At 32.4% G+C, this 27,037-nt stretch overlaps 2 protein-coding genes across 5 annotated transcripts in view; one reads left to right on the top strand and one right to left on the bottom strand.

Moving 5' to 3' along the window:
- LOC115228194 lies at positions 1-16,666 on the top strand. 2 transcript variants are annotated; one of them, XM_036512448.1, is made up of 10 exons: positions 1-120; positions 1,034-1,372; positions 3,975-4,092; positions 6,253-6,353; positions 7,821-7,962; positions 9,087-9,181; positions 9,864-9,969; positions 11,801-11,885; positions 12,773-12,968; positions 15,397-16,666. In XM_036512448.1, exons 2-10 carry the CDS (start codon positions 1,229-1,231, stop codon positions 15,517-15,519), a joined length of 1,110 nt encoding a protein of 369 aa, XP_036368341.1. In that variant the 5' UTR covers positions 1-120; positions 1,034-1,228; the 3' UTR covers positions 15,520-16,666. The 2 variants fall into 2 exon arrangements, with proteins under 2 accessions (XP_036368341.1, XP_029654699.1); XM_029798839.2 differs by lacking the exon at positions 1-120 and having other exon boundaries at positions 975-1,372.
- LOC115228183 (ubiquitin-associated domain-containing protein 1-like) overlaps positions 15,892-27,037 on the bottom strand; it is a 23,778-nt gene continuing 12,632 nt past the window's right edge. Inside the window, exons 9-11 of one of the 3 annotated variants that reach the window (XM_029798829.2) lie at positions 25,893-26,031; positions 24,660-24,831; positions 15,892-16,018 (exon numbers count right to left, since the gene is read on the bottom strand). In XM_029798829.2, coding sequence (XP_029654689.1) covers positions 24,662-24,831; positions 25,893-26,031 — 309 coding nt within the window. In that variant the 3' untranslated portion in view covers positions 15,892-16,018; positions 24,660-24,661. Of the gene's footprint in view, positions 16,019-24,291; positions 24,832-25,892; positions 26,032-27,037 lie in introns of those variants that run through there. The other 2 variants (XM_036512437.1, XM_036512435.1) reach the window with 2 other exon arrangements.

Genomic DNA, 27,037 nt, shown 5'->3' with positions numbered 1-27,037 from the left:
TGTCAGTAGGAGTGGATCTGTGATGAATTTTTGGAGGCTTGGTTAGAGGGGAAAACACAGAACAATGAAAGAAAGACAAGAAGAAAGAAAAAAGACAAAAGAAAACTGATCTCTTATAAGGTATGTATGATACAATTTTAGCCATGGCTTTCTGGTTTCACACAAATTTTAACAGAATATACTATTTTAAAGAAGGCCACCACAAGGTCTGATTCTTGTAATGCAATGGTTTGTATGTCTCAATGACTATAAGATTTATGCCAGCAGTGTGCAAGCATGCCAGCAGTGTGCAAGCTCCTAGCAGGGCTTCCTATGATTGACAGGTCAAAGGATAGAGACTGGACTAATATGGTCCACTTCTTTTCAGAGGTAAAAACAGGCTTGCATAAGGCTAACACCCATACCTAGAAAAAAAAGCAAAGTTATAGAAGCATCAATGATTATTCAAAACCAACAGTACCCAGGAGAAAGAAACCTTACCTCAAGGAAACACATGACCTGGAACCCACAAGGGATGTGGAAGAGAGGTTGCTCTAAAAATAGCTGGAGACAGGATACTGAGGCAGAGCTGATAATGCAGGGACTCATCTGTAGAAATGCAGAAAAGATAGGACTGAGTTGAGAATTATGATGAGAAGTTGTTGATTGTCTGGGTTCCACTGGGAGCTAAGAGCTTAAGTATTTTAAAGGTGAGGGAAAATAAGTTTTGAAAAAACACCATTAAATGAATTTAATAACAAGTCTCCACAACTAAGATTTCAAAATTATCATACTATTTATATGCTTGCATTAATTAGTAAATCGGTCACTTTAAAATGCAAATGTGAGTAAGCTTCAAACCCTAGACATGAATGTCATGCCTTTATCAGAGGTAACTGTTTTTCTTTTGTTGCTGTTTTTAAATAATTGTAATCAAGCTAGATAAATTAATTTCACAATTGATAATTATATATATTGTAGTTACATAAAGAGATGATATGATCAACTAACATAAATAACTAGAGAGTATTGTTACTTATAACCCACTTTTCAGGTGAGTGAAGAGGAGATGCTGTAATCTGCTAACCTAATTAAACTTGAACTTTGGACTCAAGGCATGTCAAAGTAACTTTACCTGCCAAACTATATCTTAGATAACGACACATACAACTGAGTTAGAAAAATAAATATCACAAATGATCTTATAGTAACCATAACTAAAGAAGCACATACAGAGAACTCTTTTCTCATGGAATCAACTCACCCCAAATCATCTCTTCTTGACCAGAATAATGAACTCTACTCAAATGTGTTCACAGAAATTCCACCTCAACCTAAAATTGCAAAACCAGGTCATTTAACAGAAGAGCAAATAAAGAAATTCTTCGATGAGGTAAATGAATTCTCTTATATATTTTACAATATCCATTCATCATTATAATCATAATTGCTTTCCTGTGTAAAAAGGGTAGGATTCTTATGTAATACTGTTTATGTAATAGCTGTCATTGATCAAAAAAGTTTTTTTCAAAATTGGTATCACTCCCACTTATCATTCTAAAAGCTGGTATTAGATATTTACAGTGAAAATTTGAATTATAAAAGAAGCACGATCAATTATTACCATCATCATTGTCATCGTCATCATTGTCATCATCATCATCATCATCATCATTTTTATATTTGTTTTCCCTACTGGCAGGATTTTGATGTGTTGTCATGTTCCATGTCAGTCCTTAATAGGTGTTGCTGCCTTTCTAGGGGGTCAAAGGATTGTGCCTTGCTCATACATTCGATTTTTGGCCTGGTTTCTGTTGGATGCTCTTCTTAAAACTAAATACTTTACAGAGTGTACTGGACTCGTTTTATTGCAACACTTAACACTAGAAGGGTTGTCATACTCTTCACCAAACTAAAAGGGTCTCTCGATCTTATGCAACCTTCACTCATCTACCATTCAATTTACAGTCTGCACATTCTGTATTTAATTGTTGCACTCATACTAGTTAGGTTGCCTTGAACTCCTCAAAGTTAAAGATTGCCCACAAGCTAATGAGATTTCTGTTCATTCAAGACAATATACCCAAAATAGTAAATAGCAGATAATAGGAAAAGAACCAGGATGAGTGGTGGAAGGGATGGGAAAGTGTACCACATGAGATACATAGAAGGGCAATATAAAGACACTATCACGACCCATATTAGAGGAACAATATGTAGAGAGAAAGAGGTGTGAGTAATGGAAGGGAGACATGATGGGAGTTATGTGTTTGCTACTATGAAAGAGAACTCTTGAGAGGAATAGTAACAGAAATGAGTAAGAGTTACAGACAGCAGATTTCAGTAATGACTGATTGGATGAAATGGAGTGATGACTGATGACACAGAATGGGTGATTGTAGAGCATATTGGTTTCAAACAAATCTGATGCAGTCCCACATGTATAGGTATCTTAATGGGACAAAGTGATAAGGATTGTCAGTGGGGGAAGAATAGGGGTGAGTGGAGATAGGTTCTGTGCTTTCACTTTACCCAGGCAGTATGGTGTAGTGAATAAGAGTGTCAGAGAGATGACAGGATCAGGGACAAACTAATGCCATACCTACTTACAAAGGTTGCTTGGTACAATAAATAGACAAGAAGATGAATGGAGAGAAAATAAGTGATAAAAGATGAGTAAGAACAAGCTGAGAGATAGAGATGAAAGGAAATCCAAAAGGTGAACAACAGCAGATAGTGATTTAACAGGGTCACACTGGGTAAGACACTAAATATGTAAATATATTATACCTTTCAGCTGCTATTCCTCTCTCCATTTTAATGTTCATTTCACCATAACTACATGGGGATGGGTCTTCTCCAGTTAGTGTAGTCTTTTGTCATCTCCTATGAGAGGCAAAGCATTCTGATATCATTCTTAAATACTTCATCCCATGTCTTCCTATGTCTGTTTCTCTGCTTCACAGTTTCCATCTATTGTGAGTGCCTTTAATTTCTTTATGCGGTTGTCATCTTCCCTACGCATCACATGTCCATACAACTTCAGTTTCCTTTCTTGCACACTACATCTAATTCCTATCGTATCCATTTTTTTTTTCTCACCTCACTTTTGTCCCACCAATCATACATACTATCATTACAAATGCAATGGAGTATGCTCACTTTGTTACTTTTAAACCTTCACAAATCTGCATTTAATGTCCATGGTTCACCTAGCAGCATCACGTTTTGTAAACAAACATCATACAGTCTGACGTTTATCTGAGAGAGAAACTTTGTAACCAAAAGAAATAAAAATTACCTGAACTTTTTCCAGTCTATCTTACTCTGGTCACTGTTCTTTCAGAACACCTAGCTCCACTGCTAATTTGGTCACCTAGATAACTACTTTTGTGCATCCATCTTATATGAAGTTCACCTTCTTTGTTAATCTGTTATCTCACTACATCTCTTGTGTATCCCTGGTTTACTCTGGGTACAATATAGAATTTCTATGTCTCCTTTATTGCAAATCATACGTAGCTATTTCCTTGGTGTTATCAGAGACTTGTCTTCTTTCTAACTAAAACTTTAATCTTTGCTATGAGCTGAAAACTTAGGTAAAGAGAATGTGACTGAGGATTGAGCCATAACGAACCCCTATTTGCATATTAAATTCATTGCTGTATTCACTATTCACTCTTACTTTGCCACCCACTCCTGTTTTCATGATCCTCACAAGACATTCATGTAGCCTTCTTTAACAGCCACCAAATTACAGAGCATAAAACCCAATTAAAAGCGGTTGCAAGATCAACAAATATTAGGTATAACAGCTAAGTTTTTGTCAAGTTTTACAGTTTTCTCTCTAGGAAGAGGGCATCAGTACCTCTTCCTAACAAATCCAAACTGCATCTCATCAAGGTTAATTCTGTCTCTAATCACTTGTGCTATATAACCTTTTCAATCATTGCTTTCTAAAACATTATATATCATTCTCTTCTATTTAATATCAGGGTTTTCTTATTGTGAATGATATTTTCACACCTGAAGAACTTCAACCATGTTGTAATGACATTGAAATCCTAGTTGACAATCTGGCACAGAAACTGTATGAAGCAGGGAAAATTAATGGTATGTTTTAGTAAGATTGATTCCTTTCATGCACCTTACATACTAATTTCCCACTCAAGGTAGCAAATTTTTTCCATACCACTTTATTAAAATGCAGTATAAATTCAAATTTTGTACAAAACAAATTTGATTGTTAAACTATTCCATGTACTTTTATTTCCAGCCTACTCCTTCCTTTTTCTCTTTTTTAACTCAGCAATTACTTATTTAAGTCTAACAAGTAGTTATAAAAGGATATGAAAAGTTCCTATTTGCAAGTGGAACCACTTAAAGCACAGAGGAAAGCAAAAACATTTCAATAAGAGCCAAAATGACCATCAAGTGTTTGTTGGTTCATGCAATTTCCATCACAGAATAGTTGTCAATTTTTTTTTTTTTTTGAGCAACACTACTTTTTATTTTAATGGCACTATTAAATATATCCATATTTACTTTGTAATTATGCTACTAGTTGTGAAGTGACACTCATAAATAAATTTTACTCTTTATGCTATTGTACCCATTTTCACTGATCTTCATGTACACTTCAGCTTCCATTTCTAGACAAATCTCAGTTCTTATTCCCAGTTCTCTTTCTTTTTATTGCTCGGTACTTTGAAACAATTAACAAATTAATCATTGAAGAGATACCATACACCAGTGCTTCTCAAACTATCTGATGTGGCATACCAGCAGCTTTTTTTCCCAATGTGCCAGGGACCAGTAATAGTTCTTAGTAATATTTCTTAGAAGATGGTGAACTGGCAGAATCGTTAGCACGCTGGACGAAATGCTTGGTGGTATTTCACCCGTTGCTACATTCTGAGTTCAAATACAACTGAGGTCAATTTTGCTTTTCATCCTCCCCTGAAATTTCAGGCCTTGTGCTTATAATAGAAAGGAATATTTATTAGTAATATTAATTTATACCAGAAACAATATATTTAATGAATACAATAAAAGTGGATAATTTCTTTTATCTTATATTTATTTTGTAAACAAATAATACAATATTACATAAGCATTTCATAAGCATTTTATAAGCATTTTATGTTTCTTTCTTTTCTGGAAACTCACCACACACCGGCAGCTGATGGCTAATAGACTGGTGGCAGTCCATAAGTCACCACTTTGAGTAGCACTGCCATACACCTTTCTGAATAACGCAATTGGCCAGCTTACTAACTGGATATATGAACAACAATTTTATTGCTGTTTATTGTGTCTCTACTAAAAAGAAAACATTTAAAACAGATACTGTAATAAAATCCATTTACTCTCCTATAAATAGGAGATTGGAAACTAACAATTGTTTAATTAGATTGCAATACTGATAAAATTCTCCCACAACTTGAATGATTTATCCTAGGTATATCAGGAGTCTAATAACCATTATTACTTTCATGTACATAGGGCAAGATAGTGACATAGCCCATCCTTCTCAAATTTATACCCCAAAAACTACACCTGCTGCAAATTAATAAAACACTCATGAATTTTTCAGCGTTATCAATATTACAGCAGGGAACTATTTCTAGCCTGTGACAGCTTTTTTTATGAACTATATTTGAGACTTAATATAGGGATTTGTGACGGGATACAGACCAACAACATCATGTCTATCAGATATCCAACATTCTTGGCCATCATGAAGATTACACTGCATGTTGGCAACATTTTCAATGGTGCATTGATGAGTAAATAAGTTATGGAACATCAGTAATACAATTTTAGAAATTTCTATGGTAAATCATTTAATCAGTCAGTTTCTAAACAATATTTTATGTGAGCAACTCAAGGTATATCTGCCATATAATTCTCAAATTTGCATTTTCATTCATTTTTTCTTTTAGCATTTTTAAAAACCAATGAGTCAATAATATTATTAACATTTTTTTTGTTTAGAATATAACACTTTTCTCTCATATTCTGTCTGCTATTTCTGAAAATATTACAATTTTACATGCTCATACTTTTGAGTATTTGAGTATCATTTATTCATTACTACTGCATATGTTAGATAAACATGTTGTTTAAGCTCTGTGCATTTTGTACATCCTCTTTAGTAGTTGTGTTGTTCCTTCTTTACACATCTTCAAATCTTTGTCATTTATCTGTCAATCTTCCCTCTACTATCACATTTGTTTTATCACTCAAAAACATTCAAAACATTATTTCTAGACCTTCATGAAGACTGTGGATTATTTCAAAGATTGACAGAGATAGACAAGGAATTTTCGGGAGCATCTATTCTTATCTTCAAATCTCAGAAGTTGACCAAGGTAATTGTTTCATGTTTCATGTAATCATAGAAAAATTGAAAATGTCTTGATAGTTGAAGTTTTAAGGTGATGAACTTATTCCTGTAAATAATGACTTCATTGACATTTTTCTATAAACATTTTTCCTCTACATATTAATCAACCACCCTGACATAATCTCTGAAATCAATATTTTTTTCGTGAAACTGTTGTCAGAGAGGAAACTTCTTTATACTTTTATTACTTGTGTCTGCATTTACTACAGAATTCTCAGCATTGTCCACTAGTTTGAGCTTATATATATATATATATATATAATATATATATATATATATATATATATATATATATATATATATATATATAATATATATATATATATATATATATATATACAGCTGCTTGTTATGTGATCCCAGCATAGGTGTTTTCTATTTTGGTTGAGTATATGTACATGTATGTATATATATATATGTGTGTATGTAGTTAAAAAGTTCACTTCCTAACAACATAGTTTCAAATACAGTATTAACAAAGGATGCAAGCATTAGAGTGAATCCCAGAAAACTAGTGCTCTTCAAACAAAGTATTGTGTTGGTACTTATTCTGCCCTGAGTTACAAGAATACTCTCCTATCACTCTCGCTATTGTAAAAGCAATCAAACATTGACTCATGGGAAACCTGTAACTGACAGTGCAAATTGCAATATAAAAAAAAATTTATGACTAATTTTTAATTCTTGATTGTCATTATTTAAGTACTCTCACAGCATTAAAGATCTAAGAGAAAATGATGATAATCATCACAACTTCCATTTCCTCATCATCATCGTCGTCGTTGTCGTCATTGTCGTCGTCGTCATCATCATTGCCATCATCATCATCCTTGTTGTCATCATCATCATCATTTAATGTTTGCTTTCCCTGCTGGAATGAGTTTGACAATTTTGATAACTTTAACATGGTTTGTACAGCTGAATGCCCTTCCAAATGACAACCACTTTACAGAGTGAACTGGATGCTTTTTACTTGGCATCAGCACCAGTGAGATCACCAGTGCAAGGTAAGACCTCTTCAACTGAGAGGGAAGTAATATGGATGGAGATGGCTTTGTGTAAGTTGATGAGAGGCAAGAGCATGATAGAGGGACGGAAAAAGGAGTGTTGCAGTAAAGGAGACATGCAGCTATCACAGCTGGAAAAAGAGAAAAGAGAGGAGAAAGAGAGATGGTGAAGAAGATATATCCCATAACCTAATAGAAGTATTTCTTTTCTGAATTGATATCACTGCATCCATTAAGCAGTCCATCAGAAAATACAGATATTTGATGTTTGATTCAATATTTTTTTAACCTTTGTGCAAAGTAAATAATTTATTAATTATGTATTTTTAAAATATTATATTCACCCTTTTTAAAAATATATCCAACCTTTTTTTACTTCTAAAATTATTCCCTTTGTTTTATTTACAAATTTGTTATCACAAAAGAGTTTCCAAAACCTTTGGTCCAATGAAAGATTACTGAATATTGCTGAACAGATTTTGGGACCAGAAGTTTCTGGTCACCCAGTTTGGAACCTTCGTCCTAAAATTCCAAATTCTAAAATTGTACAAGTTCCATGGCACCAAGGTAACATATATATATATATATATATTTTTTTTTTTTTTCTGGTTGATGGTAGAGAGGTTTTTTTTTTTATTAAACATTTTGGGATATTTAATTATGTCACCTTATTTCCTGAATTCAAATCCTACAAGGTCCAACCCTGCTTTCCATACTGTTGGTTCTCAGGGCGAAATATATCAAACAGTCACGGAAATCATTCCAAACATGGAATCATGGTTTACAGTCAACAGGTTTAGCATGGCAAATGAGATTAGCACAAAATTTCTTTGTCATCTTAAAAGTGAGCTTACTCAAAATATAGGAAAGGTATACTTAGAAACTCAGTACTGTACACTTAGTTCAAGAAATGGTACCTCAGAAATGTAGCAAAATCCCTGATAGACTATAAGAAAACCTGAACTTCAGATCCTGTAGATTTGTTGGAATAATTACCAAAACAGATACCCATGAAACAAAATCTTTGAACTCCTCATTAGATATAGCTGATAGTTTCTTTCATCTGAATTATCAGTAAGCAACAAAGGATTCCTCTTTGGATGAAGGCAATTTCTATAAAGCATTTGTAAGAGGTGTTACTGCAGCATAGTAAGATGTGGAAATAAAAGTGGAAGATTTGTGGAGACTAAAAAGAAATGAGAAAAATAGAAGTCTCCTTCCCTCTGCAAGGGAAGTAAGAAAATAGCCATGTTTTAAAGGCTTTAGCTGACATAGGTAGGAGACATATATATGTTGACATGAGATGTAAATGGGTGAAAATAGCTGAAAAGGTATCATGTATTGTTAATGAAGGAATATATTTTAATATTTGAATTACCTGTACAAGAAATCAATATTTTTCTATGTAAGCTATTAATATTTCATTACTTTAGGCTGTGCAGTGGCAAATTGTTTGCATGCCAGGTGAAATACTGGCATTTCATCCATTTTCACATTCTGAGTTTACATTCTGCTGAAATTGATTTTGCCTTTCATCCTTTTTGGGTCAATGGAGTACCAATTGATTACTGGAATTGATGTAATTGACTTACTTTTCTCCCTAATTTTCTGATTTTGTGCAAAAGTTTGAAACCAATATTTCATCACTTAATTTATTCACTGAAATGATAGTTTAATTTTTTTTTTTCCAGATAGCGCCTATTTTGATCCTGATTCTTATGATCATATGATACTGACTGCATGGATCCCATTCTTGAATACCAATGCTAGAAATGGAGGCATGCAAGTAAATAATTGTTTAATATCATTTTCATGTCAAAATTTTGAAAGAATCATTACAGGTATCACTATAACCATAGTTGTATTGACACTGTTCTCATCACTATTCATCATCATCTCATCACTGTTCTTGTCAACTGAACCGTGCTGCAATTATTGAATTTCATTCAAGAAGCAGAGACTTGGTTCCAACTCTTGAAACGTTGGTCTGTTTAAGTGAGGTATGTTGTGATTTAGGTATATGTGTGCAATGTAAAAGATTGCATCATGTAGGCCTTGCAGGTTGAGCAGTGTCCAATATGTGTTTGGGGTTAGGAATGAAGGAAGAATAATTAGTTAGTTCTAAGTTGAGCCAAGTTGAAGTTGAGTGTGCCTGGATAGTGTATTTGCATTTGTGCTGATGAGTTGGGAAAATGTTTCATAATTTATTGGGTGAATGGTTTGTGAAGTATATTTGTACTGTTTGTATATATGTTGCTTGGAGGTTTTCTTTCATTTGACCATGACTTTGAATATAGTAGTCACAATAACATAAGTATAGTGACAGAAATTATCTTTCAAAATTTCAATAATAGGAATGTCTGAGAAAATTGTTGTGCATTCCTATTGTTTTACTGTATTGTCTCCTATTTCTAGTTGAAAGTCATAGCCCTGAATACTTTAAAATGACTCTGTTCTGCCTTTAATAGATGGCTCGCTATGGTCATCGCACTGGAAAGGTTGCTCACCATACTTGCAGCCCTGGAGATACATGGTATGTCGATCTGGCTGAAGAAGAAATGCAAAAAACATTAGGTAAGAATTTACTTCAACTGTGACTATCACAGGACAATTTCTTGTGATGTTGAGATATTCATGACTTTACAAAAGTTATTATGAAGTGGTGTTTCTTGTTTAAATCTTTGAAATTTTGTAAGGAAAACTCATATACCAACTACTTATAACTTCTTGTATCATTTCCACTTGTAAGTATTGCAGAATATTAAGCTCTCACTGAGCTGAATCTATGACTTAGTTTCAATTCTTAGTCTGAATGATTTAATTTATACTGATGATATATTTTGGAGCAGCATAAACATCATAACTTTATTCTTCATCCAAAAAGTCACATACAACTGAATACAGCTACAGAAAGATAGGAGTCTGCTAATCTAATCTACTCTTGACACATTATGTCAAGACAAAGATTTCAGTTGTCACTTCAATCCAAGGAGACATGAGAAATTACAACACAATTGTATTCTGTATTTTATTTACATTCCATTGTACTGAAAACAAGCACTAGATCACAAGTACAATAACAGACTAAATTAATTGAGAAAATGAGGCATACTTTTCTTGATTGTAAAATCTTTATCCTTCCATGATTCATATAATAAATTTGCATACAATAAGCAGTTTAAAATTTGGTGATAACTAGTATTTCATGTCCAATACTTGGTGATAACTAGTATTTCATGTCCAATACTTCCTTAATATATGATGCTTATACAATAGTTCCCAAAATAAGTAGACAACTTGAATTCTACATCAATGCTAAACAAAGTGTTGTTTTCTTCCTATAATGAAATGTCTGCTATGCTGGTATCAAAAACATATGATTGACTACTTCTATATTACATTCAGTTTAGTGCATCTATAGCTACATGGATAAAAAATTCTCTTTCACATGGTTTCAGATTTGAACACTCACCATGTCACCTTAAGCAAGTCTCTTTCACCATAATCTTGGATCAACCAAAGCTTTCTGGGTTAAATTTAGGAGATGAACTGTGAAACTTATCAGAGGGAGAATTTTTGATCTTGAGTAATAGACATCATTAGTCATCTGGTTTAATAACACCACCAGGCTTTTGAGTGCTTTTAATGGAGTATACTGTTTCAAGCCTTCAAGCCAGGACTCAAATCTGAAGATAACTTCCTCCTCTTAGTCTTCTCTTCTCTTCAGACACTACACCTACAAGTATCAGTAATCACAAACCTCCATGCCTAAGTCTGAAGATTCACGGTTTTACTTAGGAGCAATGGTTTCCTGTTGGTTACTTTGCTAGTCTTTCTCAAGCATACCATTGAAGCACAAAGCCTATCTAAGCATTGGACAGTGAGATTGGTTCATGTAACATCAAGATTTGTCCACATATCAGTTGGCTAGTGTAACACATGTCTAGAATCAGCCTTCTTCCAAGTCCTTTGTACCTTAGTCACAATGTTGTCTCTCACCATTTCACCTATACTAACATCTCAGGCCAGAGCAGATCTGAGAGTAGTAGTAACTAACAGATGAATCCATCCTACACAAAACTCCTAAACTAGAGCCTCACCCCTGGATGCAGTATAATGTGTTGCCCCTACAAGTCTTAGATGACTTGAAGAAGGTTCATGGCTGCTGGCCTTTCTCTAGTGACTTACTTAAAAAATGTATTTTGATTCAGATAACTCAACATCATTCATAACTTTATAACTATAGACAATACAATATATTTACTATATATGGCATCCCCTATGTATGGCTTGTAATTATATATTAGCAGAATTTCATTTAGATGATAGTCAAATTTAATCTAAATATAATAAATCTAATAATCTTATAATACACAATATGATTTTTAATTTTTATTATCTTCAGGTGTTGATTTAGAGAGAGATATTATAACTTGCCATGTTCCTTATGGTGGAATGCTCCTATTTCAAAATATCACACCACATCGAAGGTAAATATCTCAAATTTCAACTGAAAATAATGCTGGGATATTAAATTATGATAGGTTTTGTGAAACCTTCCATGAACCTTTCAGGTATTTAATATTTTGTTTAGTTTAAGGTGGCAAGCTATAAAAAAACGTTAGCACGCCAGGTGAAATGCTTAGCGTTATTTCGTATGCTTTTACATTCTGAGGTCAAATTCTGCTGAGGTCGACTTTGCCTTTCATCCTTTTGGAGTCAATAAAATAAGTACCAGTTGTGTACTGGGGTCGAGCTAATCAACTGGCCCCCTCCCCATAAAATTTCAGGTTTTGTGCCTAGAGTAGAAAAGAATATTTTGTTTAGTTTTAAGGGATGATCTAGAACCTGAAAGAAAAGTACAATTAATTCTGTATTTTTTTTTTATGTAAGTTTTATCTGTATTATTTGGCATATATTTACTTTCTTTGAAATTAAGGATCTCTGTTCAATATTAACATTCTTTACGGCAGTGAGCTGGCAGAATCATTAGCATGCTGGGCAAAATGCTTAGCAGCATTTCATTCGTCTTTATGATCTGAATTCAAATACCACCAAGGTTGACTTTGCCGTTCATCCTTTCAGGGTCAATAAAATTAGTACCAGTTGAGCATCAGGGTCGATGTAATCAACTTACCCCTTCCCCCAAACTTGTTGGTCTAGTGCCAAAATTTGAAACCAATATTTATATTTTTTAGAAATCATTAATACAACAGTTATATCTAAATCCATTCAACCAAAAATTTTTTTTATATTTCCAATAAGTCAGCTCTATTGATTGTGATTGTTAGAAGAAGATTAATGATTAGGTTTGAAATTTCCCAATTATATTTTTGAACCAATCTTAATAACAGATCATCTTTTGTTCTTTTCACAGTTTGTTAAATATTTCAAATGATGTGCGTTGGAGTGTTGATTTACGGTGGCAATCTCCAAAGGAAAAATGGGGATTTTATAATCTCCAAGAAGGAATACTAATGAGATCAGAAAAACAGCCAGATTTAGAACCAGACTGGGAAAAGTTTCTTTCAACTGACCGTAAAACTGAGTGGCAAAAACGTTATTCTAAGAAGGTATATTTAATATTTTGCTATCTATAGGTGATAAACTGGCAGAATCATTAGACTGTCTCAGGGTATTTGTTACACCTCTCTATACCCTTGTTTCAAATCTCACTGAAGACAGTTATAGCTTTCATACTTTTGAGATCAATACAAAAGTATAATCTATGATGGAGGATAGGCATAACGGTAAGAACATTGGGTCAGATAGTTATACTGGCTCTTTATGTTCTAAGTTCGAATCCTACTATGGCCTACTTGGGTGATAGACTTAACCTGCTGTCTGCTTTAAACCCCATCACCTGGCACCTTTAGTATTTGGACAAGGTTTCTGGAGTTTAACACTTTCTATCAAGTGTAATGCTCATTTATTTAAATAGCTTTGAATTAATTATGCATTATCTTGTAGCTTTGATCAACAAGATACTCTTTTACTTGTTTCAGTCATTTGACTGCAGCCATGCTGGAGCACTGCCTTTAGTCGAGCAAATCAACCCCAGGACTTATTCTTTGTAAGCCTAGTACTTATTCTATTGGTCTCTTTTGACGAACTGCTAAGTTACGGGGTTGTCAAGCGATGTTGGGGGGACAAACACAGACACACACACATATATATACGATGGGCTTCTTTCAGTTTCTGTCTACCAAATCCACTCACAAGGTGCCATGCAGTGGGACTGAACCCGGAACCATGTGGTTGGTAAGCAAGCTACTTACCACACAGCCACTCCTATGCATGATTTTTTTTATGCAATAGGAAATATCATTTCATTTCATTATTTATATGGTTATCTCTTTTATCTGTATGGAATTTAGATGATATTTAGGATAACAGAGTATATATAAATGCATCAAACATTTTATAATTAATTTACATTAATACCAACCCTAGTAAACTGATAGTCATTTCTAGCTTAACCATATGAATACAGGTTTATAGAGATATTTTTTACTTGATAGCCAATCATTGGTATTTATTAACCCTGATAAAATATTAACTCTGAATATGGAGGAACAAAACTAAATACTGTCAGGCATTTGGTTTGTACTGTTTTTGTAATTCATTACCTTTCAATAAGAAAGTACAGTGGTACCCACAGGTCAGAACAATGCAAGTCAAAAAAAGAAAAAAGACTTATCTGATTCCAGTATTATAATAATCCTTATACAACAGTGGTGTCCCAGTATGACTGCAGCTTTGAAGCTGAAACATTTTTAAAGATTTAAAGGTTTATATCGCTTTGCCTCTGCACACAGTCTGTCTGACAAATCTCTCCCGAGCAACTACTCTTCCTAACACCACTACTCCAGCTGTGTTCCCTTCTGTCCCCATCTCTATCCATCTACCACTCCCCTCTCACATTCTCACTAATCTGTTTACTTACCCATCCACCCTGTCCAATCCTCTCTATCATTTTTCTTAAATTCACCTTCTCGTAACTTGAGGGTATTTGAGACACATATTCACCACTATCTTGCTTTTCCAACTAAGGTAGCCATATATTTTCTTCTACAGCAAAACACTTGTTGCAGTTCCTCTATCATACTTCAGCCTCTCAACACATCATCATCATCGTTTAATGACCATTTTCCGTGCTAGCACGGGTTGGATGGTTCGACTGGGGTCTGGGAAGCCAGGAGGCTGCACCAGGCTCCAGTCTGATCTGGCAGTGTTTCTACAGCTGGATGCCCTTCCTAACACCAACCACTCCATGAGTGTAGTGGGTGCTTTTTACATGCCACCGGCACAGGTGGGGGCTGGCAGCGGTCACGATTTGTTGGTGCTTTTTATGTGCCACCGGCACAGGTATCACAACTACAATTTCCATTTGATATTTATTTTGATGATGTACTTGACTCGGCATAAAACCACCTTGATCAATACTACACATCAGTCAGTTGAGTGGGATGTAGTATTGTCTTGTGAGTCTTCTCACTAATAGTGGTGTCATGCAAAATGTGTCCAGTACATTCTGTAAAGTGGTTGGTGTTAGGAAGTGCATCCAGCTGTAGAAGCCATACTAAAACAGACATTGCAGCTTGGTGCAGTCCCCTGGATGGTCATATCCTGTCAAACTGTTCAATCTAAGCCAACATGGAAAATGGATGTTAAATGATGATGATTATAATAGGTTGGAGCTTTGGATAAAATACCTCGTAGTTGCTTAGCTATGGCTCTTTACATTGAGTTTAAATCCTGCAGTGATCAACATTGCCTTTCATTCTGCTTTGATCAATGAAATAAAGTACCAGTCAAGAACTGGAGTTGATGTCACTGACTAACCCCTCCTTCTTCTCACAATTTCTATCACCATATCTAAATTAGAAACATTTATGCAATAATTATTGTTCCTATTTTTAATATCTTTTCTCTTGTGTAAGACATCAATATCAGAATAAGAAATCAATAGAATTATTTAACATTGCTTTTATTCAACAGGATGAGAACACTGATGATGAATTTAACACCTGTGTATCAGGCCCATGGTTTAATCGATGGGAGATAGTTCACCGCAACAGACACATCGAGAGCTTCCGGTTTGATAATGAAGAAGCTAACTAACATTTGAAACCATCAATACATTTAAAAATCAAGTAGTTAATGTTTTCTCTCTGTCACTAGACCAAGTTGCTGACAACATTACAGTTTAAGATAAAATGGTACATCTGAATTATTGTTAATGTTGTGCTTAATTGAAATAAAACCAGTTTAATGTTTTAAATTATATTAAGAAATGTAAAGCTTTAATCTTTTTTTTAAAATTTGGATACTAATGCACTTCTATAGAGGTCATAAATTTTTGTGAAACATTAAATGCATCTTTAAAAATAAATGCTAAGAAAAGAACTGAAATATGTTTAACACGATGAACATACAAAATTTCAAAAATACTTTCTTTTTTATTTTTCTATTATTTTTGTTTTATTTTAGAGATTTTGTTAGATATCTCAAAAAATATCCCAATTTCCAATAATGTTCCTATTTTCCACCATAATATCAAGGTTCTAATCATGACTTCGATAAAATTTTCTTTCCATTAACTGTTTGAAGATGAAGCCTACTAATATAGAAAAATATAGAGTTATTTAAAATTACGTAAAATAAGATATATATGCATCTCGACAGATTAATTCTTTCATGTTTCTAACACAAAAAGGCAAGTCAATTTAAAAGCCATTGTGCATTAGAAATTTTGCTGAATGTAAAGTAAATCCTACAGATGGAGGATTCTAACTACTAATACCTCACATTTAGACAATTTTACAACAATGCATTTCATTTTATGTTTTCCTTTGTGATTCGAAATTAATTTGTATGTAACAGTTTTGAAGCAATCAAACAAGTTTTAAATTCAGTACAAATAATAACAATAAAAAGCCATTGACAAATACAAATTGAATTTATTGTAGAAAAAAAAGTGAGCAAATATGTGAGTGAGTCATCAATCATCTCCAAATATTATTGAGATGTTTTAATGTAGGAAATCACAGCAACTGTTCATATATTCTTTTTTTCATTTTTATTTATTTTTTTTTTACAAAAGTCAACAATTAATTAACTTCTGTGGAATATTGAAACAGAATGTCAAAATTTAAAAATATATTTATACAGAAAAATTTCATTAAATAATATAAATTACTTTGTCTTTTTTAATGAATATAACTCATAGAAAAACTTTACTTTTGAATTTTCCTTAATCACCAATAGTTGATGTGATATATATGTGTTGCAATATTACGATTTTTAATTACTAATGGAGATTCAGATAAAGGATCAGATCTCAAAATAAGTGTAAAAACATTAAAACATGCAAAAAAAACTAATATACAATACTGATAACAAACAGCTTGACTAGATTGTTAATATTATTGAATAAATACTGTAGAAAATTATGAAAACCAAAAATAGTACATATTAGAAGTGTTAAATATCTTGAATACTGGTGCTACAAGAGAATTTTTTATTAAGAACATTTTGTATGCCGTATTCAGTACATGCATATTCTAAAATGAGCCATAGATTGGAGGCTGGGTTCACAACCTGCTTTTGATTCCTATTTTAATCATTTCACTTCACTAATGACACATGTCTGGATATTACACAAAGTTTTCAGCATTGTCTTAGAAAAAAAAAAAGCATTTTAAAATATAGAAATCTAGAATCCAAAGGTACTGGAAGTTGTCTGCATCATCAAAAATTAATCCATAAGCATTCAGAAAGTTGAATGCCATGTTAAGTGAAAGACTGCTCTTTCAAGCATTCTTTATTTATATATTTATATATATATATTATACCTTTGAAACCAGTTACTTTTTTTGATATGTAATAAATATGGTACCTAAACATTTATTTACTCTATTTTATTATGGTGTGATGAGCTCAACCAATTATTTTAGCATGGATTAAATCTCATTTTGTCATTGATGTTGAATGCTGAAAATATTTTAATGTTGTACAGTACAGTTTTGTTTAAGATATATTACTGAAAGTAACTTCAGGAATAGTTTTTAACAGAGAAGATGAGGTCAAAGAAAGTCTTGAAATGATACTGGATTTAGGAATATTACTGTTCCAAACTAAACAAGAAGGACTAACAAGAAAATAAGAAAAATCTTTAATAAGAAACAATTAAACTAAAACACAGCCATGGTTTGTGCATACATACATATAATTTTGTAATTCTTTCTTGTATTCTATTGAATGTTATGCTAAAAATGTCTATGTGAAACACTGAAAGAAATGGAATTATTTCCTTTAAAAGCTTACAAAAAAGGGGTCTTCAAACACATCATTTAGTTGTTATGTCTTTCAGATTGCTTACAGTGGGGAGAGGGAAATTTTTGTAAAGAATGGAAAGCAAGCCATTATATTGATGGTAAAACCAGAGTTATGTTCATTTGATATGTAATTGTTAAAGAATCAACAGATCATTTTTTTAATAGATGAAACAAATTTCATAAATGGTATTTCATAAATAAAAGTTTAAAATTATAAACAAACAATAAATAGTGATAGACATTCTGACTTAACAATGACCATCATGAGCAGTAACAAACGATGAAAGGCAAACAATTTACAAACATCAACCCCATCCAACCTGACAAGTTAGTGCTCATGCTGGACTAAAAGCTAAAAGGCTTGAAAAGTATCTTCAGTTTAGAATAAAAAATATTGACTACACAAGAATGCAAGAAAAGATATTTCAAGTAATATCATGTCCCTTCTTAAGATTTTTAAGAAGCCTTATATCTCAAGCAGAAGAGAAAAAAACATGAAAAAATGTGCACAGATTTGTAGAAAACCTAAAGTACAAGAATTCTGAAAATTACATTAGAATTTCAAAAGCAACTCTGAAACAATATCTTTAAAGAAAGTTACTGGCCTGTTCAACTACCAATTTAAATGTTTTAGTTCATATCATTAAAGGAGAAAGGAGTAATTTTTAAAATAACTAAAAGGCAAAAAACAAAAGTTGGTGCAAAGCTAGATTGACTGCAACAATCAAACATAAGTGACCTCATTACCAGTAAATGGAAACATTTTTCAATAGAATGTTAAAGTAGAAAATGAAAGGCATCAACTGGAAGAGACGAAAAATACAGGCTGAAGTTGAAATTAGGTAGAAACAGATATTCATGCAAAGAAACGGGTTGGCTGGCCAGCAGAACAACCATGTGTACATTATAGCATAAAGAATAGACTTTGATAAAGGCAGAAATGCTTCCTAGTATAACAGCAAGCAATATATCATTTAAGGCACCATCTTAAATGTAATCTATTTAAGAATGACTGTTAAAATAAAACATTTCAGTTATGGAATCATCCTCATGAAAAAAAAAAAGCTAAAATAACCACAATATTGTTGAAGGTTCTAAGGTAAGATATCATGTATTTTTTACACAAATAAAGTTTTGATATCTGATGTACAAATCTACCTTCAATGATGATATACAGAAAACAAAAAGTGTTGCTGCAAGAAGACTTTAGTGAATTATTCAACTCATAAATTAGAACCTTTTAACACCTTAAAGTTCTTATAAGGTTCAACACCAGTCATCACTATCAGTAGATATATTATTACAGGGCAGAAAATATCTGAATGCAATCAAAGTTATAAAATACAAAGAAAATTTAGCTAAACAGTTAAACAAAAGGAAGCATGTTCAATCCTTATTCAAAAATTTATTTCATTTAACAAAGTGCTTCCATTTTATTATAAGCTGCCTATAATTTAAATGACACTAACATGGTAGAAAATATCAACAAAAGAGGTGATATTTAGTAGATCAAAAAATTTCTCGGTACAATGATTCAGTTATAGTATACTCCAAATAGATAGCCATCAATTTACCTATTTTTTTCAACTATTTATAATGTAATAATAAAGAATCAAAATATAATTAACATTGTAATTAATTTCAGATCTTAACAATAAAGATCTGTATGCCATATATTTCAGAATACTCAGCAGATTCATCCAACTTCTTAATTATAAGTCATATCATTATTTTTTTAAAAATAGCTTCAAACTTTTTTGTGAGATTAATATGCAGTTACCCAAAGGCTATTTAAGAAAACTTTGGAGGAAAATCACAATGTAGTAAAAACTCCCAATACAACTGAAGCTTAGATTTAAATCATTATTTCACTCTCTGATACAACAAAGCATTCTTTGGGAGTACTTAATAATTACACCAAGTGGACTTCTCAATTTTCAGAGAATACTAAATTGTTCATTTCTTATCAGTATATTTGTAATTTCTTCAATTCAAAGTCAAAAAAGTAAAATACATGAAATTTTACTTACATCTATTAGAGATGAAATACCATTTCATGTAGAAACAGATGATTCTCAAACTATCTCATGAATACTTTTACATCAAAAAACTACCTGTTACCTTTTTCTTAAAAACACTGACAACTAATGTAATTTTCCAAACATAAGGAAAGAAACCTTTGCTAATGTCAATTTTATTTTCAAAGGTGAAATAATGTCTTACTTGGACATTACCTACTGCATACAGATGAACAGATCATTTCATATATTTTTCACAAACTGTTAAGATACTGAGATGATAATGGTTACGATAATAATGATTATGATAATAATAAAGCTAAAGATGCTCCTACTTTTGATGTCTAATCAACTCATGTTATTAGATAAATTACTAATTGTTTGGACTTTTTGGAGAAATCTGTTTTATTTCTTCAAAATCCTTCCTTATTTACATGACTATGATGTCAAACAAACCTGTACAAAGTATTATATTTGTGCTCTTTTAAAATCATGCTTCTCTCATCATACAATTCTTTGATAAAAGCAATACAATGTGTTAAGTTAGCATTTATTTAAAAGGTCATTTGCCATCTAATACCTCAAAACAAATAACTATTTGTAATTATTACTGAACTTCTTTTTTTCTTTTTCAAAACATCCATTTGCTTTCCTTTGTAAAGATTTGAGCGCAACAATAGTTGTCTTTCTTCACTATTCTCTCTCATTTTTTCATGGAACTCCTGTGTAATCTTACAATTTGATAATTAAAAAATAAATTCAATTTTTCAAATGTCACCATCACCTTATCCTTAAATAAGAAGTAATAAGGCTGAACAATTAAATAGTACACTAAGGGAACATTAAACTTGATTATAAAATAAAAAAAAAAGAACTTAAGCATAAAACAGGACCAACATTACAGGAAGATGTGCATTCAATCATATCCCTCATTCCCAGTCTAACAAAATACATCATTCTAAAGAAACTCATTAAGCAGAAAAGCGTTAATAGACTTTCTCAATGAAAATGTTTGGGATTTTATTATGCTGTTATAGCTTGTCAAGCAAATGTGATTATTTTGCAAAAGTTGAACTAATGGATGTCCAACCTATTCCTTACTACATAAAACAGTAAGGAATCTGTCATGAAACTAATAACATTGGCCTGTTATCAATAGCAACAACTGTAAATAAATTTTCTCATAATGAAAATTTAATGGTGAATGCAAAGATGAAGAGATTTATCATACAAAGGAGTTGACAGGAGGAAATCCTTACAGTCCATCATAAATTCAAGTAACAGATAATATTAAATTGTTAACCCTTTAACATTTAGATTATTCTGTTAAATATTCTGAGACCCCCTTCAGTCACGACACAGACCATGGAACTGCACCTAGAAAGTTACCCTCCCAGGCACAAGTCCAGACAAGGTTGTTTATGGAAGACCAGCAGTTGCCCATGCATACCGGCCTCCCCTCTCCACGCCACCAGTGTTATCCAAGGGAAAGGCCGATACAGCTTGGCACCTGTTAAATATAATGCTTATTTATTAACACAGTTTTGAATTAATCATGCATTAGCTTGTTGCTTTGGGATTTCGATGATATGATTACATATTTTTAGAATGACGTAGTTGGATAAGTATGAGGATCCAGATCTGGTTGATTCAAACATAAAACAAGGATATTTAGGCTGGATATGGCTGGTTTAAATGCTAAAGGGATAAGATACTGATGTTCAACAATGGAACTAACAAGGATGATGATAATAATGCATGCATGCAAAACTTAAAACAGCAAAGATCTTGCAATGAAAAATAAAAAAAAATAAAAGGACAATAATGTTGAAATCAAAATGGAAAATGAAAGTGATAATGTATCTCTATCAACATCACAAATCAGACTTGCCTTTCAGATATTATCAACAATCTTCTTATTGATTGCTTAATAATTGGTTGACCTAAAAGTTACATAATTTGCATTCACACATATTCATACATGCATACATTTCTGTATAGTTATGTACACAAAAGAACACTTATGAGCATGTGTGTGCTAACATAAATACTGATGCATTGACATACACTTGTTATGTTTTGAACTAGCTAGTTGCATACCACTTCTGCCCTGGCTCAACTGATACATCTATCTCTCCCATTTATATCACCTTTACTATGTCTTATCTTATACACCCTGCACTAACCCCTTAGTCCAATCTTTCCTCCCAAGAATATTTATCTTTCAAAATTCCTTCCCCACCCATATTTCTCCAGCAGATGTCAACTTACAACAGTTCAAGATGAATGTAAACTATATTGATTTCACTATCCCAGAAAGCCTGCAAAAACCACTGGCATGGCCCCTTCAGTCTAAGCCAAAAGGAATTTATAATTTCTTAACCAAATAAAATATACTGCTGGCATTTTTCAATTTTTTAAATCTGCTTTGTGTGTGTGTGTGTACGCATGCACACACACACATATATATATCAGTGGGTATTGTAGCAAGACTCTCAAAAATGTGCATAAAAGTTTATAGGCTTTTAATGATTTTCCAAAATTCAAAGAGAATAATAAGTTAGTTTCTTTCTTATACAGAGTTATACCCCACATTAGTTCCTTCGGATTGTTTTAACTTAATTGAAAGACTTTGCGATTGATAAAGAAGCTCGTTTGAATATTTTTACAATAAAATCTCAAACTAGCAAGACAGGAGCAATTCACAATTTTCATTTTTACAAGATCCTCAAAGTTAACTTTTTTGATAATATTAGTTTCCATTAGATATGTAGTTTTAATCTTTCTTCTTTTTTACCAGCCACAAAGACTAATTTTTGAGAGATAATATAATTAAGAATTAACCCAAGAGATGAATGCTAAATTCAGTCAAAAGCAAGATATAAACACAGAACAGAGTGGCAAAACTAAATAATGCTAATACATTTTAACCAACACTATTATTCCAGCCATTTACAACATTGATGTATTTCAATAAAACTTTTTTTCATTTCCATAAAATTCACAGCATATTATTTGGCAATAAATTAATTTCCATTTTGCCCTTTCAAACATTAAGTACCTTCCAATAAAATTAATGCTTTAATTAATTACAATGTTAACTTTATAACCATCTTGCCCAAAGGAATTAAAAGTAACAAAACAACAACTTTCCACAAACAGTTAAAACCAAGTAACTGACTAGTTAGAAAAACCAAAAGTAAAATAAAATAAAATAAAGTATTTAAAAAATATAATTGGCTACCAAGATGATCTGCAAGGTTGCTTCAATTTTTTCAAAAATTCCATTTTAATGTAAGTTTTTCAAAAAAAAAAACTATATTTTTAAAAAAATTACAATAGACTTCAACCTGTAAAACACTAAAACACAGAAGGTGTATGCCTGTTTTATGTCAAAATATTAGAGAACAATACAAATACTAAAAGAGGAACACAATTTTCTGTAAATTTGAACAGTTATTCAAAAGAATATCAACAGCTTAACTAAACAATCACTAAGTAGATTTTCCAATAGAAGCAAATAAATATCTAGAATCAACTCATTGATTATTAAACTATTTCAAGTATATAACAACAAACTATTGCCAATGTAGAAACATTGCTGAGTAGTTAATAATTTTGCCTCTCACTCCTGAGGTTCTGGATTCTTTAACTGCAGACAAATGTCAACTACTATAATTTCGGGACAATCCAAGCCTTGACAGTGATATTGGATTGACAGAAACTGCATAGGAACCTGTCAAATGGACTTTCAAAGACTCAGCTTTGTCATGCAACATTATGCAGAGTCTACCTGAAGAACACACTCAGGGTATAAGTGACTGAGGTATACTCAGCCACTTACACAATAATACACAAAGTAGTTCTATTGATTGAACAATTGGAAACCTCGTTCATCAAAACACACCCAAAAGTCATTTCATTAAATCATATTTAACCATTTTCTTCTCTTCATTAAGTGTCATATGAATATATATTTTATTTCTTATTTTCATTAGAGACCAAACAGTTAACTTTCCATTTAGCTGTAAAATGCATAAAGTTGCTTCATTGCATCCCTATGTAGAAATTTAGTTCAAGAGAAACTATGCATTAAAGAATTTCTAAAAAGGAAATGAAAATATATTTTCTAGCAATTTACAAGGACTGAAGATGAAAGCCCTTCTTTGTTTCCAGGCTCTCATAAGTCTTGGATAATAAAAGTATACAGACGCAAAGTCTGAATTGGAAATCATTAGACAAATGTGACATAGGACAGTGTCTATTACACTTACTTCAAAACACTCTTCTTAACAAAACTGAAGCAAAATAACATTAAATAGGAGAGCTTCAAGAAGAGAAGTGATGTCGAAGCTTTGCATACAATTCATTAATCAACTGGGACTATTTCAGAAAAAAATTATGGTGATTCTTTCATCACTATTTTGGTAAGTACAGTGAAGGCTACGCTTTGCTGATGAGATCATAAGAGCATGTCCGGAGTTATTTCCTGTACTTGCAAAAATCATCTAAATAACACTAGTCATTAACTAATATTGTTTTTTTCTTCATAATTATTCACTACAATTATTTCTATTTAGCTTTTTAATGCTCCTTGCATTAAATATGTACACTAACTTAAGGCTATTGAGAAAGTTCACTGATAAATCATTAGAAAACAAAAGTCACAAAATGAAAATGCAATAAAAAAAATTGTGTGATGATGTGAAAGAAAAACAAAGTGGACTTATAGAGAAGGAAGCTAAGTGAAAAAATAAAAAAGAAGGATTGTAATAAAGTAATAGAAGGGAATTCAAACAATAATTGTTGCTAAGCCAGAAGTTGTCACTATCTACTTGAAGACCTAGACTGTTCCATGAGAGGACTGGAGAAAATTGAAGCTATAATGGCTGCTAAAGTAAGTTACCATCATCTACTGGTGCTACCTCCAAGACCTAGACTGTTCTGAGATGCCAAAGCTTTGTTGGAGTTCTTTTCAGCATGATAAATTCGAGAAACTTGTAGCAAGACAGGACCTGTTTCAGCATCACTCAACCATTGATTTGCCGTCAAAGGACTCTCTAGCATCAAAATGAATGCTGTAACAAAAGAAATAACGACAATAATTAATAGATTTAATAAAATCTGAAATTAAGAATATAAAAAAAAACAATAGCAATATTTTATTTCTCAAAAAAGCAACAACTTCCCTTTTCAACTCAGTGCTCTACTTGCAAAATACAGATTCTCCCCCAAATAAATTAGCGATGAGCTGCATTGGCAAAAATCAGCGAATACGGTTTTAAAAATAAAATAAATTCATGTGTCATGAAAAGAACTGAATTCTAAAATTTCAGGAAGAGGCTTTTGCTGAAGGAATGAGATGGCTGCAAGAAGAATTTAAGAAAAGAGTAAGGGGAGCTGACCAAGTCACAAGTTAGAGTAATAAAGCAAAAATAAATGGGAGGAATTAGAAAGATGTTTACCTATACAAGCACAACAAAACACATTATCTTTTTAACAGCCACTTTTTCATGTTTGTTTGAGTTGGTCAGAATTTGTTGAGGTAGATTTTCAACAGTCAAGATGCCCTTCCTGTCACCAACCCTCACCTGTTTCCAAGTAAAGTTATATTTTTCCCTTGGTTAGCCATGTCTGGAAATGAATGACTGCTAGTATGACAGTAACACTCATTTACAGCCATCATATAATGTCAAGAGAAGGCAATACCAACCCTCTTGCTCATACATACGTATGTATGTACGTACATATGTACATACATACATACGAGCTTCATTTAGTTTCCATCAACCAAATCCACTCACAAGGCCTTGGTTGTCCTAAGGCTGTAGTAGAGAATACTTCCTCAAGGTACCATGAAATGGAACTGAACCCAGAACCATATGGTTCAGAAGCAAGCTTTTCAGTTACACATGTACTTATGCAAATTAGTTGGTTAAAAGTGAAAAAAACAAAGATACAGAATAGTAAGTTACACATTGCCAACCACTTTGACTGCACCTACACCAACTTCATTTGCTGTATATAAAGGACATATAGGACTCAGGGATGGTTACTTTTTGAGACTTTTTTTAAGTGCCTCATATGCCATCAAATATGATAATAAGCACATAAAATAACTTATTAACAAAAGACTTACCTAATAAACATCTTGGATTATTCAGTCCCACTTGAATTATTGGATTTGACATAATGGCTTTATAGATTGGACCATTGACATCAAGTCCTTCATCAACATCACTTGGGACAGTCTTGCGATCACCTAGTAACCATTCACACTAAAAAAAATACAGGGAAAAAATGCTTTTTTTAAATTTTTAAATCCTTCATGACTGTCATCACAACATATCTCAGTATCACCCAGGCATATTTTTATAACTTACATACAGTAAACCATCTAAACATTAACTCAGGTCTTTACCAATATTCATACTTGAGTTAACACCTTCAGCTGAATAACTAATAAAATAATATAATTTAAAATTTGGTGTTTTTTTTCTGCTGATATATATAAGATGAGTTTCAAAATTTAGATAATTTAGTAATTAGTAAGATTGATTACTTAAGGTAGAGGACTACTATAATATAGTTACTTCTGAAAGAAAAACACTATTCTATTGTCAATTACTTTATCTAATTAGATAAATTTGCAAAGACATCAATCCTTGTAAATATCTACCTCAACAACATATGCAAATTTTCAAACTGGTTAATATTTGCATGGAATCTGACATATAATGTTTTATAAAATCTTTACACATCCATTTGTATATTTATTTGTAAGTAGTTTTACAAACAAGAGTACTCAAGACATTGTCTGTGGGAAGTATATAAGGTGAATTCAACATGTGCGACCATTAATCCAGGCACCTTTTTACCTCTCTTCATTCCTTTCTGTAGAAGAGTGTATGCTCAAAATGTCAAAGACTTTTTCCATTTTTCCTAAGCATCAAACTAATACACCCTGTTTGTTGTTCCCTCAGTCTTTTGTATCATTTTGAACCACATATATATATATATGGCGATTTTTTTCCTCCGTCTTCCCTTCTTTGGATCTTTCCTTTTCTTATGTTTCTGACGAAGAGCTCCGCTCGAAACATTAAACCCTCCTTCTTTCCTGAGCGTCCAATAACACTATACTTGTTCCATGTCCTCACGTTGTTGTGTTTTCTCTTTGTGTTTTCATGTTTGGATTAACTTTATATATATATATATATATATATATCAGCCTCGTCTGGCACCTGTGTCGGTGGCACATAAAAAACACCATCCGAGCGTGGCCGT

This window comes from Octopus sinensis, linkage group LG2 (genome assembly GCF_006345805.1).
Source record: "Octopus sinensis linkage group LG2, ASM634580v1, whole genome shotgun sequence".
In the NCBI taxonomy this organism is placed as follows: Eukaryota; Metazoa; Mollusca; class Cephalopoda; order Octopoda; family Octopodidae; genus Octopus; species Octopus sinensis.
Note: the sequence above shows the minus strand (reverse complement) of the source record. Positions and strands in the feature narration are given on the sequence as shown.

Excerpts from the sequence above, each read along its gene's own strand:
- LOC115228194 (XM_036512448.1), top strand. The coding sequence starts at position 1,229 with ATGGAATCAACTCACCCCAAATCATCTCTTCTTGACCAGAATAATGAA. Across the intron at positions 1,373-3,974 it reads TAAAGAAATTCTTCGATGAG|GGTTTTCTTATTGTGAATGA; the intron begins GTAAATGAATTC and ends ATTTAATATCAG. Across the intron at positions 6,354-7,820 it reads AATCTCAGAAGTTGACCAAG|AGTTTCCAAAACCTTTGGTC; the intron begins GTAATTGTTTCA and ends TTATCACAAAAG.